Source organism: Haliotis cracherodii, unplaced genomic scaffold (genome assembly GCF_022045235.1).
Source record: "Haliotis cracherodii isolate W230 unplaced genomic scaffold, xgHalCrac1.p SCAF_26, whole genome shotgun sequence".
Lineage (NCBI taxonomy): Eukaryota > Metazoa > Mollusca > Gastropoda > Lepetellida > Haliotidae > Haliotis > Haliotis cracherodii.
This window is the reverse complement of record NW_027266282.1, coordinates 6,168,640-6,186,235: the sequence shown is the minus strand read 5'-3', so window position 1 is coordinate 6,186,235 and position 17,596 is coordinate 6,168,640. Positions and strand designations below refer to the sequence as shown.

The following is a 17,596-nucleotide window of genomic DNA, read 5'->3' as shown; positions in this document are numbered from 1 at the left end:
TTCGAACCAACAATCACAGGTACGCAACTCTGCACAGCAGCGCCTTAGACGACTGGCCACCCCGTGCTCCTCCGTGCAGATAAGGAGACACATATGCAATAGTAGATACGGGCCAGAATACAATATCAGATACGGCGATCCGTACGCACTTGTAGATACGGATACCAGTATATAACCGTAGATACAGAGAGCCGTACACACTGCTAGATACGTTTTGTGGACAGGCCTCCGTTTGACCACCTCCTGTAAACCGATACACGCTACTCACATTGATAACATCTTTATGAAGGCTACGTTTGAGCTTACAATACTATTCCACAATGAATATTTTTCATTATCGCATGAGTCACGTGATTGTCAGTACAGCCAGGTTTGTACACTCTCCTACCCAGAGTTCCTTGCGGTCAACCTAGACCCAGTACCTCTGCCACAGGACCTGTGAAGATCCGGGGTAGATTGGGTCTTCAGCAACCCATGCTTGTCGTAAAAGGCGACTATGCTTGTCGTAAGAGGCGACTAGGCATGCTTGTCGTAATAGGCGACTACGCTCGTCGATAAAAAGCGGCTGTGCTTGTGGTAAAGGCAACTATGCTTGTCGTAAGAGGCGACTGGCGGGATTATGTGGTCAGGCTCACTGACTTGGTTGATGCATATCATTGTATTATATGGATCACTGGATTATCTCTTCCAGACTCGATTATTTACAGACCGCCGTCGTATAGCTGGAATATTGCTGAATGCGGCGTTAAACATCCCCCCCCCCCCAACCTCTCCCCCTCTCACCCTTCGCTGCGTCATTGTAACTGTGAAAATATTATACATGTTCTCAGAAAACGAATTGTGGTGGAAAGAAAAAAGCTAGGTGTTCTTTTTAACCGAAGTGATTTTTTATTAGCTTAGATCGGACATCCTCGGGACTTGTCTTGCTGGGGTCTATGACACAGACATCTTCACCCACTGCACGACGAACTCGGCTTCTGAGACAGACTTGTTTTCTGAAAGAAAATGTATCACGAGTTAATACCAATGTATACCAATCATTGGGCCCGTGAAGATGCGGGTCGTGGCCGGGTCATCTAAGGAGCCACGATTCGCTGTGCAGAGTTGCGTCCCGGTTCGAATCCCGGTTCGCCCCGATTATGTTTCTAGGTTTCTCGTGGGTTTCACAGAAGTGCTAAACGTCTGAAACCTGCATCACTTTGGGGTTTCCTCCCATATTAAGCTGACACGCCGTCATATAACTAGAATACTATTAAAAGTGGCTCACTCACTCACTCACTCACATGGGCCGTCAGGGGTTTCCTTATCGAACGTGAGGAGAGTTATTCCTGCATTTTCACATCTGTCCACTCAAGATATTGACAGCAGACAGGAACGTGAGTGCGTGAATATTGTTTATTGCCGCAGTCGGTTATGTCACAGCTGTCTGTACATGATCGGGACTGTGCTAGGCACACCAGTGGCTAATGGCAAACATTTAAAAACGTCCACTGACAAACCCTTGACTCACAGAACGGCCGGCCGCTTACCGTCTTGGTCGAAGTAGTGGAAGATGTAGGGCAGATCCACGTCCTCGGTGATGACGCCGTCCTTGTTGACGTCGATGTTGTGGAAAAGGACGATGGCTTCGCTTGGCGGCCCGAGGTCCTTGATAGCCCAGTCTGTCACAAACTCATTGCTGGTTATATTATGGTCCGCTGACCGGAAAAGATCAAGACAAATAATAATAATAATAATCATCATCATCATCATCATCATCATCATAACAACAACAACAACAAAAGACAAAACAAAAGCAAACATTAATTTGCATATCACGTGACTGGCCTAACGCATGCCTTTCACAGCGCTTTACATTTTAGATTTGAATGATTGTATTGATATGTTACTAAAACTGCGACAGTCCGGCGTATGACAATAATATGTCATATCTGTTAGTTGTCAGCAATAGTCCATCTCTATGACAGCGTCTGTAAATAATTAAGCCTGCACCATACAATCCTGTGACTGGCATCATAAGCATCGATCTACGCAATTGGGATACGATGTCATGCATCACATTAAAGTGAAGATCGCCATCGCTAGCTATCCATCGGGCGGCGATGACAGTGAGTCGCACAAGCAATGAAGACAACGGATACAAACGAAAATGGAAACATATGTTTATCTTGATGTGTAGAAAAACAGATGGAAAACATGCAATATCTTGAACGGACTGTGAAGGGCGTGAGAAATCGTTATATCTCGTTGGCCTGTAGTCGAGCTACTTGGTCGACCGGACCCGTTAAGATTCCGGGGTAGAATAGGTCTTCAGCAACCCACGCTTGCCGTAAAAGGCGACTATGCTTGTCGTAAAAGGCGACTAACGGGATCGGGTGGTCAGACTCGCTGACTTGGTTGATGCATGTCATCGATCCCAATTGCGTGGATCGATGTTCATGATGTAAATCACTGGATTGTCTGGTCCAGACTCGATTATTTACAGACCGCCGTCGTATAGCTGGAATATTGCTGAGTGCGGCGTAAAAGAACAAACCAAACAAAAAAACCAAAAAAAATTGGTCGACCGTATGGAAGTCTTGGTACGGAAGTGGGTATTGCATGACGTCAACAAAGGTGAGTGAGTGAGTTGGGTTTAACGCCTCTTTTAACAGTATTCCAGTTATATCAGGGCGTGTCAGCTTAATGTTGGAGGAAAGCCCGAAGTGATGCAGGTCTCAGACGTTTACAACTTCGGTGGAACCCACGAGCACGGGTATGGTGCTGACATACCTAGAAACAGAATCGGGGCGAACCGGGATTCGAACCCACAATCATAGGTTTCTGGTGTGCCCAAGGGAGACAACTCTGCACAGCGAATCGCGGCGCCTTGGACGACTGAGCCACCCGTGCCCCCACGTCAACAAAGGGCGAAAAATATTTTTTAGTACGAAGTAGATGGGGTGATAGTCTGTCATACAGACCCTGATACAAATATATCCAATACAGCCCAAGCAAGTCTATAAAGTTTGGCAATTCTAGATTACTGCAGTATCAGGTAAGCGTTGTACAAACATCAACTTACAATCTAAGTCGAACTCCAGAAAAATGGCATGAAATTCGGCTTGTGTCAGAATATTGTCGCCATCTTTATCTGATATCCTGAACAACCTTCTCGCCTCCTTGCTATCACCCACGTGACCTGATGGATAGCACAGTCTGAAACACAAACCACCGCTGTTATTTGTTTGTTTGTTGTTTTATGCCGCACCCAGCAATATTCCAGCTACATGACATCAGTCTTTACGCTGTAAAAATGTGTTAAGATCCAAAACACAGACTTGAACTCGGACATTGTCCCGTAATTGTGACATTTTCAGGTCTCAACGTGTTTAGGATTGTGTTTATTAGCGAAACGTGTTTAGGGTATGAAAGTGTGTACCCCTTGAATTTCATCAATTGGAGGTCATTTAAAAAAGGGTGCTTTCTGGGTTTTTATTAGCGTTTTAATTAGGTGTGTGTGTGTGGGGGGGGGGGGGGGGGGGGGGGGGGGGGGTAGCAGTAAAAATGGATTAATTTGGAGATGGGTGGGTGGTGGTAACTAAAACTGTAAGGATCTATCGTAGAGAGTGAGTGAGTGAGTTTGATTTTACGCCGATTTTTGCAATATTCCAGCAATATCACAGCGGGGGACACCAGAAATGGGCTTCACACATTGTACCCATGTCGGGAATCGAAGCCGGGTCTTCGGCGTGACGGGCGAACGCTTTAACCACTTGGCTGCCCGACCGCCCTTCTATCGTAGTAACATCAGATATACGTTCATTGTCAGCTTCCTGTATGAGAGAATCTTCCCGAGGCAATAGAGTTAACTGACTTTAAAAGTCCAGTTTCCACCCTTGTCGAACTAGGCTGGAATTCCTGGGTTCGAACGTAGCGAAACCTGTGGCTATAACGAGTTATGTCCCTTCCATGCCTCTCCTATGGACCAATCAGATTCGCCTCTAGTATCACTTGCATTTGCTTCAAACAAAATGGCGGCGTCCAGTCAAGACGATCTGATCGATAATCAAGATCTATATTGTGATAAAACGAGTCTTACACCACAAAGTGCATCAAATCACGTGAGCACCTTGATTAAAAACATGAAAAGTTTGAGAAAATATCTGTTGACAACGAGGTGGCGGTGCACATGTTTTGCAAATCCTTCAATCGACCGAAATCTGAATGACAGTTTACGAACCGGATTTCGATTTCGTTGCGCGATTTTGATTAGGTTCTGCATAGACTCGTTAGTCCAGCCAAAATGTAACTTTGCTTAAGAAGGATCTAGCGCCTGAGCCATATGTCTTATCAAATTATATCCATAGAAACACCAGAAAATATTTGGCACGTTAAGGCAGTGGCAGCCTCCCCATTAACATTGAAAAAATGAGGTACAGTCGTCCCCCTGTCCCCCTTCAGGATAGAACTTGTCCTTTTTGTTTTAACTCAGTAGAGACTGAGGTCCACTTCTTAATTGATTGTAACATGTATGATGATTTACGTCATGATGTAATGAACGCTATGTGTGAATGTATGCCAGATTTTAAAAACTTATCTTCAACCGAGAAATTTATAACATTACTCAGATGTGAACACGAGTGTTATACTCTTTGTAAGTGATTGATCAAATGTTCCAAAGACGTCACTCATTTGATTCTGTGTGCGCTTTTCTGCACGTGTGTCATTATGCTTGCGAATTGTAGTATTTCTTCTTGTGATCAATGTTATACTTGTAATGCCTATGTTGAGTGTCGGTGAGGATAAATGCATCCCTGTGTTGGGGATGTGTGTGTGTGTGTGTGTGTGTGTGTGTGTGTGTGTGTGTGTGTGTGTGTGTGTGTGTGTGTGTGTGTGTGTGTGTGTGTGTGTGTGTGTGTGTGTGTGTGTGTGTGTGTGTGTGTGTGTGTTGGGGCGTATAATCTACGTATGGTGTATGTGTGCGTGCGTGTGTGTTTGTGTGGGGGTGGAGAGGGGGGGGGGGGGGTTGCGTGAGTGCGTGCGTGTGTATGTGTGTATGTGTGTGTGGGGTATAATGTACGTATGGTGTGTGTGCGTGTGTATGGTATAATGTACGTATGGTATGTGTGTGTGCGTGCGTGTGTTTGTGTTTGTGTGTGCGTGTACTTGTGTGTGTGTGTGTTTGTGCGTGGTATGGTGTGGGGTGGGTGTGTGGGTACCTACGTGTTTGTGTATGATTGTGTGCGTGACTTTATAAGTAATTTGGCGTGTGTGTGTGCGTGTGCGTGCGAGCGTGCGTGTTCATAACCTAACCTTAATTTTAAACATTGTGTTAGTATATGTCTTATTTTACCTTACCCAGATCATGGCGTTATAATTTTCTTTTATGTCTAAGTGTCTCGTAGACCATACCTGGTCGGATGTTATATTTTACTGTTCGTGTACGTGTTTTAGTACGAAGTGTATATAACATGTGACACTAAAATAAACATTATTCTCTCTCTCTTCTCTCTCTGTAACTCCATAATACCAGCCTAGTTCGGCAAGGGTGGAAACTGGACTTTCATAGTCAGTTAACTCTTACCTCGGGAAGATGGTATTAGAGAAATGCTATTAGTCTTACAGCAACAACGCATAACACATATACTTTTAAACCTCGGCGGAAAACGAACCTGCAACCTCTTGATTTGTAGCCCTTTACGCTGCCACCTGTGCTACCTGAGACTGTGTCAGTTTTCTTAGTCACCATTAACCGAGTATGTTAAGTTGTACATTTTCATGTTAATATTGTACCATGTTCGTTGTAAGTCCTGTTGGTATACATGTATGTGTTATGCATGTGCCTGTGAATCTGATTTGCACATCTAATTTCAATATATATGGTACATCTTATCCATATTCAACTTGTTTCCTAATGGTATGCACTTTATTGATACAGGTTTAAAAATATTTAATTTCGAAACATGTTTAAATTTTAAAATCGAAACATGTTAAATTCTCAACATGTTCAAATGTATTTAAAATCTAAACATGTTTCAACGTGTTTAATACTTAACATGATGAAATTACGGGATGTTGTGCTAGGTGGTGTTTAGGCCGTGAGATGATAGCTAAGTTCATGTGTTTAGACCTAAATGCGTTTAGATAGAACACACCAAATAGGTATTCCGTTTAGTATTTATACACATTCCTCATCATGTTTAGATCTAAACATGTCCTGTCTGTGTTCACATTCCATACACTTTTTGTACATTGTAAATAATCAAATTTGAGGCAGAAGAACCTGAAAGGTAACAGGCACGGGTATTATATCGAAACAATAGAATACACCCGTATTTGTGAATGAAATATCCAATTAATACATTGTTACTAGAACGTGAAACACAGCAAAACACACGTATGAGAATATGAGATATAATTCAAAATGAAAGGTAGATAACTCACCCCACTGCCAGAAAGGACGCAAAAATGGCTAGAGTCAACATGACTGCTGAAATATACAAGAGATAGCTCAGTGTCGGGAAACACTTCTGAACCGCGTCAGTTCATCACTTTAAAATATATTTCACACGCGGATGATACAATAAAGTTGCAGAAGCCACTGAATTTAAAATGTTACTCTTTTTCTAAAAAAACAAACCCTGACGTAATAAAGGAATTTGTTGCACAACAGCTGTTAAGTGACTGTAGAGCGGGTCTCCGGCATCAGGCGAGCAGAGACGCCTTCAGCAGTCCGGCTCAGTGTTTGTCAGCGTATGTTTGATAACATTTAATAATTCAGTTTGGGGACTTGTGATCCGTGTTTGACAAATGTCAAAATTAATTATCCCTGAAATAACTACCTAAGCTTGGTTCTTGCTCGTAGCAATAACCACTGGTTTATCTGACCCCGGGCCGCTGTGGTATTGCTCGGTGCCAACAACAACAACAACAACAACAACAACAACAATAACAACATATACTACTAATTGTTTCCTTAAACTATGGTATGGACATAATAAGCATAGGCAGCTTCTCATTTATGATATATCGACTTAAATTGATTGTAAATATATTATTATTATTATATTGTTCTTTTATTTCCGGCGTCACTTAAGTGCATATCGTACGTGACAAGAATGCCACACACTCTCGAATCGCGACAATGTCGTTCCGCTCTCTGACCCCGATTCGGCACGCATGTTGTCTATTCATGATCAGGAAGGTGACAGTCAATTGTAGTTTTTCATGCCGACATACACCACCTGTCATAATTCAAGCACCATGTGTTTAGGCACAAACAATACCTTTTACTTGAGGGACCATTTCAAAAGTCCGATGTCAATAAAAGTATTCCTTACCTTAACATGATTGTGAGTGAGTGAGTATGGTTTTACGCAGCAATATCACGACGGGGGACACCAGAAATGAGCTTCATACATTGTATCCATGTGGGGAATCGAACCCAAGTGTTCGGCGTGACGAGCGGACGCTTTAACCACTAGGCTACCCCGCGCCCCATATGCTTTTGAGATTCGTTCAGAAAGTAAATATATGTATACATCAAGGTGTCCTTACAATCTTTTGGCACATTCTTTCTGTCTGTATTTTTACCCTCTTATGAGACCGCCTCCGTGGTCTAGTGGTAGAGCGTCCGCCCGGAGAGCGGAAGGTCCGGGGTTGGATCCCCGGCCGCGTCATACCAAAAGACGTTGAAAGATGATACTTGTTGTTACCCTGTCTGGCGCTCGGCATTAAGGGGCTAAAACAAGGACTGGTCGGCTGGGAGTCAGTATACTGTGTTTGAGTGGGGTATTCATGTTAAACTGCGGCATGGTATCTCAGTAAGCTAGCACTATAAATCGGCACGCCGTGATATAACTTGAATACTGTTAAAAGCGGCGTTAAAACCAACTCACTCACTCACTCACTCACAATACTTTTGAACTGCCCCCCAAAACTGACACACCTGGTGTCTTTATTTCACACTGAGTGAGTGTCATATATTTGTTTCTTCTCTAGCAGATACAAGCATTGATATCCCTCGGATGTTAGATTTTTCATTTAAGGATATTTCCGCCAACATATTACAGCTTTTCACGATTTACCTGTTAACTTCCAAGAGGTTCCCAAATCAAAACTATCATAGTTTAAAAATTAGAAACATTTTGAAATTAGTAATTTTATAATTATAATTTTCAAACTGGGGCGGGCTGAGATCAAATTATATTTCAATAATTTAAATAATCGGTCCCCTAGTCAAGGGAAGAAAGGCGCATTGCTTCTTTATAATCAAGGAACGTCGTGTCGTTTTGGTCGTTTATTATCTTATCCAGATCCAGATGAAGGTTTTAAAAATTTCAAGATAACAGAAGTTAAATGCGGCATTTAAAACGTGACGTGTGTTATAATCTCGCAATTTACATAACTGCACACGGAAAATATAATTTGGAATTTTGGGAAAACATCTTTACGAACTTACTGTACACATTAGAATGTAGAGCTTGTTTATTTGTTTGTTGTTGTAAGCCAAACCCAACAATATACCATCTATATAACGGCAGTATGTAAATAACTGAGTTTGACCTAATAAACCAGTGATTGATAGTGCGAGCAACGATGCACACAGTCGGGGTACGATGACACGTCATCCATCAAGATCACGACTTAAGTTACCCCTAACGAGGCATAGATTTCTGAGAACCAGTTCTAATCCTAACGGGGTTAGGATGTGAGGAGAGGTTAGGTGACATTGGGTTTAACGTCGCCTCCAAGATTATTGCACTTATATAGCGACGTGCACGCACGCGCGCGCGCGTGTGTGTGTGTGTGTGGCTGCTTGTACTAGTCCGGACGGATGCCATGTTATAGTGCTAGCCCACTGAGATACAATGCCGCCGTTTAACATGAACACCCCAATCAGACACAGTATACTGACTTGTTTAAGCCTCTTAATGCCAAGCGCCAGACAGTGAAACAACAAGTACCATATTTTAACGTCTTTTGGTATGACGCGGCCGGGGATCGAACTCGGACCTTTCGCCTCCGGGCGGACGCTCTACCTCTGGTCCACAGAGGCGGTACGGGTGACGATGTAATGAGTGAGTGAGTTAGGTCTTAATATCGGCGCCATTAATCACATTTTATTGATATGAGCGTGGCAGGTCGTCGTGATGTAGGCCTTACACCAAGAAAACTAAGAAACATTACCAGGGCGAATATGGGATTCGAACTCACGATCAGAGGATACGGGGCTAACTAAGGGACGTAACTCTAAACAACGAATTGTGCGCCGTAGACGACTTATCCACCGAGCGTACGTCGGCAGATCCGGGTCAAAAACACAATTATGAAATTACTAGAATTTTCTTATCTTATCTTGACTTTTTGTATTTGGAGTCATATGGTATAGACGTGTCTTGATGTAGGAAAAAACGAAGTAAGAGCCTACCTCCCTACCCTGTCAGTTTTGAAAAAAACTAATTTAAAACAAGATTTTTCCAAAACAGCCTACCCAATGTTTGTTTGTTTGTTTGTTTGGTGTTTAACGCCGCACTCAGCAATACTCCAGCTATATGACGTCGATCTGTAAATAATCGAGTCTGGACCAGACAATCCAGTGATTTACATCATGAGCATAGATCCACGCAATTGGGATACGATGACATGCTTTAGCCAGCGAGCCTGACCACCCGATCCCGTTAGTCGCCTTTTACGACAAGCATAGTCGCCTTTTACGGCAAGCATAGTCGCCTTTTACGACAAGCATAGTCGCCTTTTACGACAAGCATAGTCGCCTTTTACGACAAGCATAGTCGGCTCTTAGGAAAAGCATAGTCGCCTTTTACGGCACGTATGGGTTGCTGCCTACCCCGTATATACTAAGGGGCAAAATTCCTGTGGTACCGAACACCTGTGGTATTTTATGTATGTGGTGTCATGCACGACCCTGCAACAAATGCATGATCGTGTTTCCCGTGAAGATCCGGGTTAGGATAGGTATGCAGCAAACTATGCTTGTCTTAAGAGGCGACTAACAGGATCGGGTGGTCAGGCTCGCTGACTTAGTTGATGCCTGTCGTATCCCAATTGCGTAGATCGATGCTCATAATGTCAATCACTTGACTGTCTGGTCCGGACTCGATTATTTCCAGATCACCGTCTTATAGCTGGAATATTGCGGAGTGCGGCGTTAAACAACGAACAGAGATTAATCGACCATCCAGAAAATTGTTAAAATCAGGAATAACACCCAGCGCACGTGTGTGTCACTCGTGCGTGTGGCACGTGCAAACTATAAGATGTGTTTACGCGTGTTACCTTTTACAGACATCATTGTTCTTGTACACATTATGATGTTTGTCAACACTCAGCTTTGTTCTCATACTTGGCAGTAACATTTATATTTCATGATCCCCTACTATTTCTTAACAGTATATATTGATGATTTATTTTTCTGAATAGCTATACCTTCAAAAATATTTGATGATGTCTTTCTATATCGCTGCTTCGAAACGCTGCCTGAATGTGTTTTTTAGAATAAAAACACCCCCCCCCCCCCCCCCCCCCCCTCCAAAAAAAACCCCACAACGCTCAGGCCTGCGTTGCGTTGTTGCTTGGCTGCTTCAGTGTGTGCCTGTCTTCAAGTAGGTTATATATAACGTCATGATAACCCGTACCTCCGCCGATATACATGTAGGTCTTTACTGATGTTTCTTCTCTGCCAAGTTCAAATATACCTCTGCCTCTAACATTCTAATCTGTTATACTTGCATTAACTTGTTAAAAAGTGTTTCCGTTCGAACCCGCAGGACATTTTCACTTAATTAATGTAAATTCACGACACCAGGGATTGGAGAGGAAATGTTTTTGAAGTCGTTCTTTGTAGATGTTATTATTTATTCTGGCATTATGAGAGAGTGAGCAAGATTTACAGACCACTTTTACAAAATCTCAGACATATGACAGCGGGGGACCCAGAATGGGCTTCAAACAGTGTACAAATTTTGGGTATCCATCCCGGCCATTCGACGTGACGAGCGAACGCTTGAACCCCTAGGCTACCCACCAACCCTTTTCTGTATTGTTTTCGTGAGGTTTCATCTGAAAGAATTTGAACTTGACGACTGTCATCTAAATTGTACAAAGTTGCATGCCTTTAAATGTAACTAGAAACTCGTGCTGCACGTGCGAAATTGAGTCGAGGAGAGTCTACTTTTATAGAGAGGAAGGTACCAACGTATTACCATTGCTCGATATTTAAGATATTTTTCTGTTTGATTTGACATATTGGATCGTTCTAAGCTAAATAAAACACACTTCTCAGTTATGCTTGAGATTGGAAACCATCCTAGAAAAAAAATTACAACTCAAAGAAAACGCCGGAGTTAAGCGTAACGACACTCATATACTCATGGATCTGATGCCTTCGCTCAATAAATATTCTTTGTTTTCAAATGTGTCACTGGTAACTAACATATAAGCACACAGTTCTTACCTTATGATCAGGACCAAACTGTGCGAGAGAACAGACAGATGCCGCGACGACGGTTGTTAGGTCACGATAAGGCGGCTAGGCTTCAGACTGTCTGACGTCGTGCGTCCTGGGCAACTTGGAACAGTCGGAATGCGTGGTTGTGTTCATAGGAAAGTTCTTGAACCCCGGATGCAGCGTGTAATAAAGGGATGGGTGGATGTTGCGATCACTGGGTGAGAGGGTTCGTTTGAGGTCAGCATTATTGTCCTGTGTAGGAATTCAGTTATCTTTTCCAACAGTAACATGTGTTTAACTTTGTTAAATAAATAATATCGTTATATAATGACTGCATTCTTTGAACACTTTAATATATTCTGCAAGAACATGGCACATTATTTTTGGGGATTAAATGAGAGTTAAATGAATTAGTGACCATCTGGTTGGTTGATTGAATGAGTGAACATGTCGTTGGTTGAATGAGTGAGTATGTGGTAGATTGAATGAGTAAGTGTGCATCTGGTTGATTGAATGAGTGGGTGTCTGGTTGATTGAATGAGAAAGTGTCTGGTTGATTGAATGAGTGGGTGTCTGGTTGATTGAATGAGAAAGTGTCTGGTTGATTGAATGAGTGGGTGTCTGGTTGATTGAATGAGTGAGTGTCTGGTTGATTGAATGAGTGAGTGTCTGGTTGATTGAGTGAGTGAGTGAGTAAGTGAGTGAGTGAGTGAGTGAGTGAGTGAGTGAGTGAGTGAGTGAGTGAGTGAGTGAGTGAGTGAGTGAGTGAGTGAGTGAGTGAGTGAGTGTGTCAAAAGTTGTGCCTTGGACTTGACCACCCGTGCCTGCAGAGAGAATCATAGTGTGTTAGACAGGGTCACTCAATCCTGCAGTCAATAGTAGTTTGTTAGACAGGGCCACTCCATCCTGCACAGTCAATAGTAGTGCCTTAGACTGGGCCACTCCATCCTGCCCAGTCAATAGTAGAATGTTAGACAGGGCCACTCCATCCTACAGTCAATAGTAAGTGTTAGACAGGGCCACTCCATCCTGCACAGTCAATAGTAGTATGTTAGACAGGGCCACTCCATCCTGCACAGTCAATAGTAGTGCCTTAGACAGGGCCACTCCATCCTGCACAGTCAATAGTAGTGCCTCAGACGGGGCCACTCCATCCTGCACAGTCAATAGTGTGGTCCTTAGACAGGGCCACTCCATCCTGCACAGTCAATAGTAGTTTGTTAGACAGGGCCTCTCCATCCTGCAAAGTCAATAGTGTGGTCCTTAGACAGGGCCACTCCATCCTGCACAGTCAATAGTAGTTTGTTAGACAGGGCCTCTCCATCCTGCACAGTCAAAAGTAGTGCCTTAGAAAGGGCCATTCCATCCTGCACAGTCAATAGTAGTATGTTAGACAGGGCCACTCCATCCTGCACAGTCAATAGTAGTATGTTAGACAGTGCCACTCCATCCTGCACAGTCAATAGTAGTATGTTAGACAGGGCCATTCCATCCTGCACAGTCAATAGTAGTATGTTAGACAGGGCCACTCCATCCTGCACAGTCAATTGTAGTGCCTTAGACAGGGCCACTCCATCCTGCACAGTCAATAGTAGTGTTAGACAGGGCCATTCCATCCTGCACAGTCAATAGTAGTATGTTAGACAGGGCCACTCCATCCTGCACAGTCAATTGTAGTGCCTTAGACAGGGCCACTCCATCCTGCACAGTCAATAGTAGTGTTAGACAGGGCCACTCCATCCTGCACAGTCAATTGTAGTGCCTTAGACAGGGCCACTCCATCCTACAGTCAATAGTAAGTGTTAGACAGGGCCATTCCATCCTGCACAGTCAATAGTAGTATGTTAGACAGGGCCACTCCATCCTGCACAGTCAATTGTAGTGCCTTAGACAGGGCCACTCCATCCTGCACAGTCAATAGTAGTGCCTCAGACGGGGCCGCTCCATCCTGCACAGTTAATAGTAGTGCCTCAGACGGGGCCTCTCCATCCTGCACAGTTAATAGTAGTGCCTCAGACAGGGCCGCTCCATCCTGCACAGTCAATAGTAGTGCCTCAGACTGGGCCACTCCACCCTGCACAGTAAATAGTAGTGTTAGACAGGGCCATTCCATCCTGCACAGTCAATAGTAGTATGTTAGACAGTGCCACTCCATCCTGCACAGTCAATAGTAGTGCCTTAGACAGGGCCGCTCCATCCTGCACAGTCAATAGTAGTGTGTTAGACAGGGCCACAGCATCCTGCAGAGTCAATATTGGTGCCTCAGACGGGGCCACACCATCCTGCACAGTCAATAGTAGTATGTTAGACAGTGCCACTCCATCCTGCACAGTCAATAGTAGTATGTTACACAGTGCCACTCCATCCTGCACAGTCAATAGTAGTATGTTAGACAGTGCCACTCCATCCTGCACAGTCAATACTAGTGCCTTAGACAGGGCCATTCCATCCTGCACAGTCAATAGTAGTATGTTAGACAGTGCCACTCCATCCTGCACAGTCAATTGTAGTGCCTTAGACAGGGCCACTCCATCCTGCACAGTCAATAGTAGTGCCTTAGACAGTGCCACTCCATCCTGCACAGTCAATAGTAGTGCCTTAGACAGTGCCACTCCATCCTGCACAGTCAATAGTAGTGTTAGACGGGGCCACTCCATCTTGCACAGTCAATAGTAGTGTTAGACAGGGCCACTCCATCCTGCACAGTCAATAGTAGTATGTTAGACAGTGCCACTCCATCCTGCACAGTCAATAGTAGTGTTAGACAGGGCCACTCCATCCTGCACAGTCAATAGTAGTGTTAGACAGGGCCACTCCATCCTGCAAAGTCAATAGTGGTGTGTCAGACTGGGCCATCTGTGCCGCAAATGTTGTTCAGCAAATATTGTCATATGAGCTATAAATAAGCAACTAGTTGTTGTAGGAAAACATTAACATTTTAATATACATGTACAGTTACATCAATGAGCTCATTGACAAAGTGAAAATATTGTCATTCCTGTAACCTGCACATATTTCCCACAGAACCTCTTTCTCCTAGCAATGCCCAGATCTTCCAGACAAAATGAGACTGAAATTATATCATGACAAAATAAACAATTGGTCACATACATACAAGCACAAAACAGTTAATATTGCTTTACAACCATAATACACAATGGTATAAACCCTTGGAATGTTGAAAATCACATATTTTTGATTATATTATAAAAAATAGCCCTGGAAAACACAAAGCATAGAATAGGTACTCTAAAACAAGTCTATTCTGTATTAATGTTCAGACAAACTTCATCTGTTTCTGTTTACAAAATGTCATTCTCATCCTGAATTGCTGAAACAAAAAAGTGATACAGGTCTCAGACGTTCACCACACTAGTGAAACCCACAGGCACGGGTATGGTGCTGAAAAACCTAAGAACATAATCGCTGCAAACCGGGATTTGAACCCATAATCATAGGTTTCTGGCATGCCTAAGTAAGCAACTCTGCACAGCTAATTGTGGGGCCTTGGTAGGCCACCCGTGCCCTGTGTTTTCAAAAGATACAGGGGAGTTCTGATTGCATAAAAAAAAGAAAAGTTGTCACTTATTTTTTCTCAAGGTGTGCACAGATATCTGTGAGTGAGTGAGTGAGTGAGTGAGTGAGTGAGTGAGTGAGTGAGTTGTGTATAACGCTGCTTTTAACATTATTCCAGTTATATCACTGTGTGTCAGCTTAATGTGGGAGGAAAGAAGTGATGCAGGTCTCAGACGTTTACAACTTCGGTGAAACCCATGAGCACGGGTATGGTGCTGACCAACCTAGAAACATAATTGGGGAGAACCGGGATTCAAACCCACAATCATAGGTATCTGGCATGCCCAAGGGATGCAACAATGCACAGCAAATCGCAGCACCTTAGACAACTTGGCCACCTGTGGCCCCCCTTTGACTAGAAGTGTTGCAAAAGAACTGGTAGAACTGGTGCAAAACAACAATTAGAACAGATAAACTTGCAAACACAATTGCAGTTTCACTGACATGGCAAGCTAGACCCTTGGTATCACAATTATTATTTAATAATGCTGAATTATTCAAACTTACTTTGTACAGCCCTTGAGAGGGGAGGTAACTCTGTCAAACTCAAAATTTGTGACCTTCACAGAACAATACCATGTTCAGACTGAACTATATCAGCACTACAAAAGTGAGTGAGTGAGTTGGGTTTAACGCCGGTTTTAACAGCATTGCAGTCATATCGCGGCGTGGCAGCTTAATGTGGGAGAAAAGTCAGAAGTGATGCAGGTCTCAGTTACCACTTCGGTGAAACCCACGAGCATGGGTATGGTGCTGACAAACCTAGAACCCACAATCATAGGTTTCTGGCGTGCCCAAGGGACGCAACTCTGCACATTGAATCGCGGCGCCTTAGACGACTGGGCCACCTGTGCCCCCTCGCCTCTTACAACATGCAGGGGTTCCTGATGACCAATCTTTCCTAGCATGCTGCCATCCAAACGGGTTATTCCTCCTCCAGTTCCAGACATCACAGCTTTGGACATGGGAAGAGCTCAGAAACAACCAGCTGTAAGAAGTGTCACAGAAGCCAGGATAAGTTTTGTTCATCAGACCAGACCAACTTAATTACCGTATTCGACATAATAAGCGCCCCGCTCTAATAAGCGCCCACGGCGATATTTGCTGATATATTAGAAGTGAACAATACCAATTATCACCCCTTCCGATTGATCAATGTACACAAGACTTATTTATTCGTGTATAATGCGCACTCGTGTGTTATATGCACCCTTAATCATGTTAATTATGGGCAATTAATTTTTGGAAAATGTATCTGTCGTGTATAATACGCACAGACTTTTCCTTTGTTTCATTTCAGGCTGTTAGCATAAACCATGAAATTTACGATCTTTCAACTCTGTTTTTTTTTCACCAAAATTATATTTTAATAAGAGCCCCCTATTTCTAATTTTGAGAGCGCCCTGGGCGCTTATTACGTCGAATACGGTACTTGTTTTACAGAGACAAAAATCTGTAAACAAGTATTTGAACTGTTACGGCCTTATCTCTATAAAGTCTAAATAACCATTTATTTCACTTGATTGCAATATGTTTGGTATTACCAACACTAAACAAGGTGAAAAAGAACAAAATATGCCAACCTGGCTAATCGTGATGACTGAAAAAGAAACACAGTGAAGAAGGGTTATTAAAAAAAAAATGTATCCTATTTTAGTTTAACATAAACAATCCAGGCCCCCACTGTGCCAAAATGGTATTGTAACCATGGTAACATTTAATTTAACTCACACTTTGCAAATCTCTCAGAAAATGGTATGTAGCTGTGACTAAAGGGAGGTAACTCCATCTCTGACTTGATGCCTCATTTATTTTGCAGAGCTCCAGATAAGCTGCGTATCTGCGTAAAATACGCATCAGAAATGCAGAAATATGCAGTAAAATATAATCCAAGCGTATCAAATATGCAACGAACATTACAGATACGCTACAAAAATAAAACTTGTGCGTATCATCAAAATATTGTGAAGTAACCCTGCGTATTTGATTAGCAAATCAGCAACTTATTTTCAAATTATAAACGGGCATTCCGTCAACCTTGCCAAACTCCTCGATGACAGTCACATAATGATCATTTGCCATCATACCTTCTTGTGGAAGTATCGTGGTATTTTTTAGTCCTATAAAGCTCTCGAACCCACAAGACACCAGTTTGCAGGGACTAGATGAATAGTGTTTTTAAATATTTAACTTAAATACCCACATGTGTAAAAACTAGTGGGTAACAGAAATGTGAATACTCAGATAGAATTACTGATCCCCTATGATTTTAAAATGCATGTGTAAAATACCCACAACACCAAAAGCATATCTTGAGCTCTGATTTATGTAAATTTCTATACAGATAATTGAAACCATCCAGTGGAATAAACTTAGTCATTCGTCATCACTCGCCCTCTTCCGTAACATGCAAGTAGACTCTTGGCGCAGGGGGTGCGGTTGAGTTAATGTAAAGACGTCTAACATATATTTGTTAAACCCCAATCCCTCCCCCCTCCCCCCTACCCACACACATTTAACATTTTATCACAACACCCCATCCCACAAATCCCCAGTCCATAAATAATG

General features: G+C 43.0%; 1 protein-coding gene across 1 annotated transcript; it reads right to left on the bottom strand.

Moving 5' to 3' along the window:
• Positions 1-865: 865 nt before the first annotated feature.
• On the bottom strand, positions 866-11,582 carry LOC139473010 (insoluble matrix shell protein 5-like). The gene is made up of 5 exons (XM_071255511.1): positions 11,459-11,582; positions 6,427-6,472; positions 3,065-3,198; positions 1,530-1,697; positions 866-995 (listed from the first exon to the last, which is right to left on the bottom strand). Exons 2-5 carry the CDS (start codon positions 6,465-6,467, stop codon positions 934-936), a joined length of 405 nt encoding a protein of 134 aa, XP_071111612.1. The 5' UTR covers positions 6,468-6,472; positions 11,459-11,582; the 3' UTR covers positions 866-933.
• Between the last annotated feature and the right edge of the window lie 6,014 nt (positions 11,583-17,596).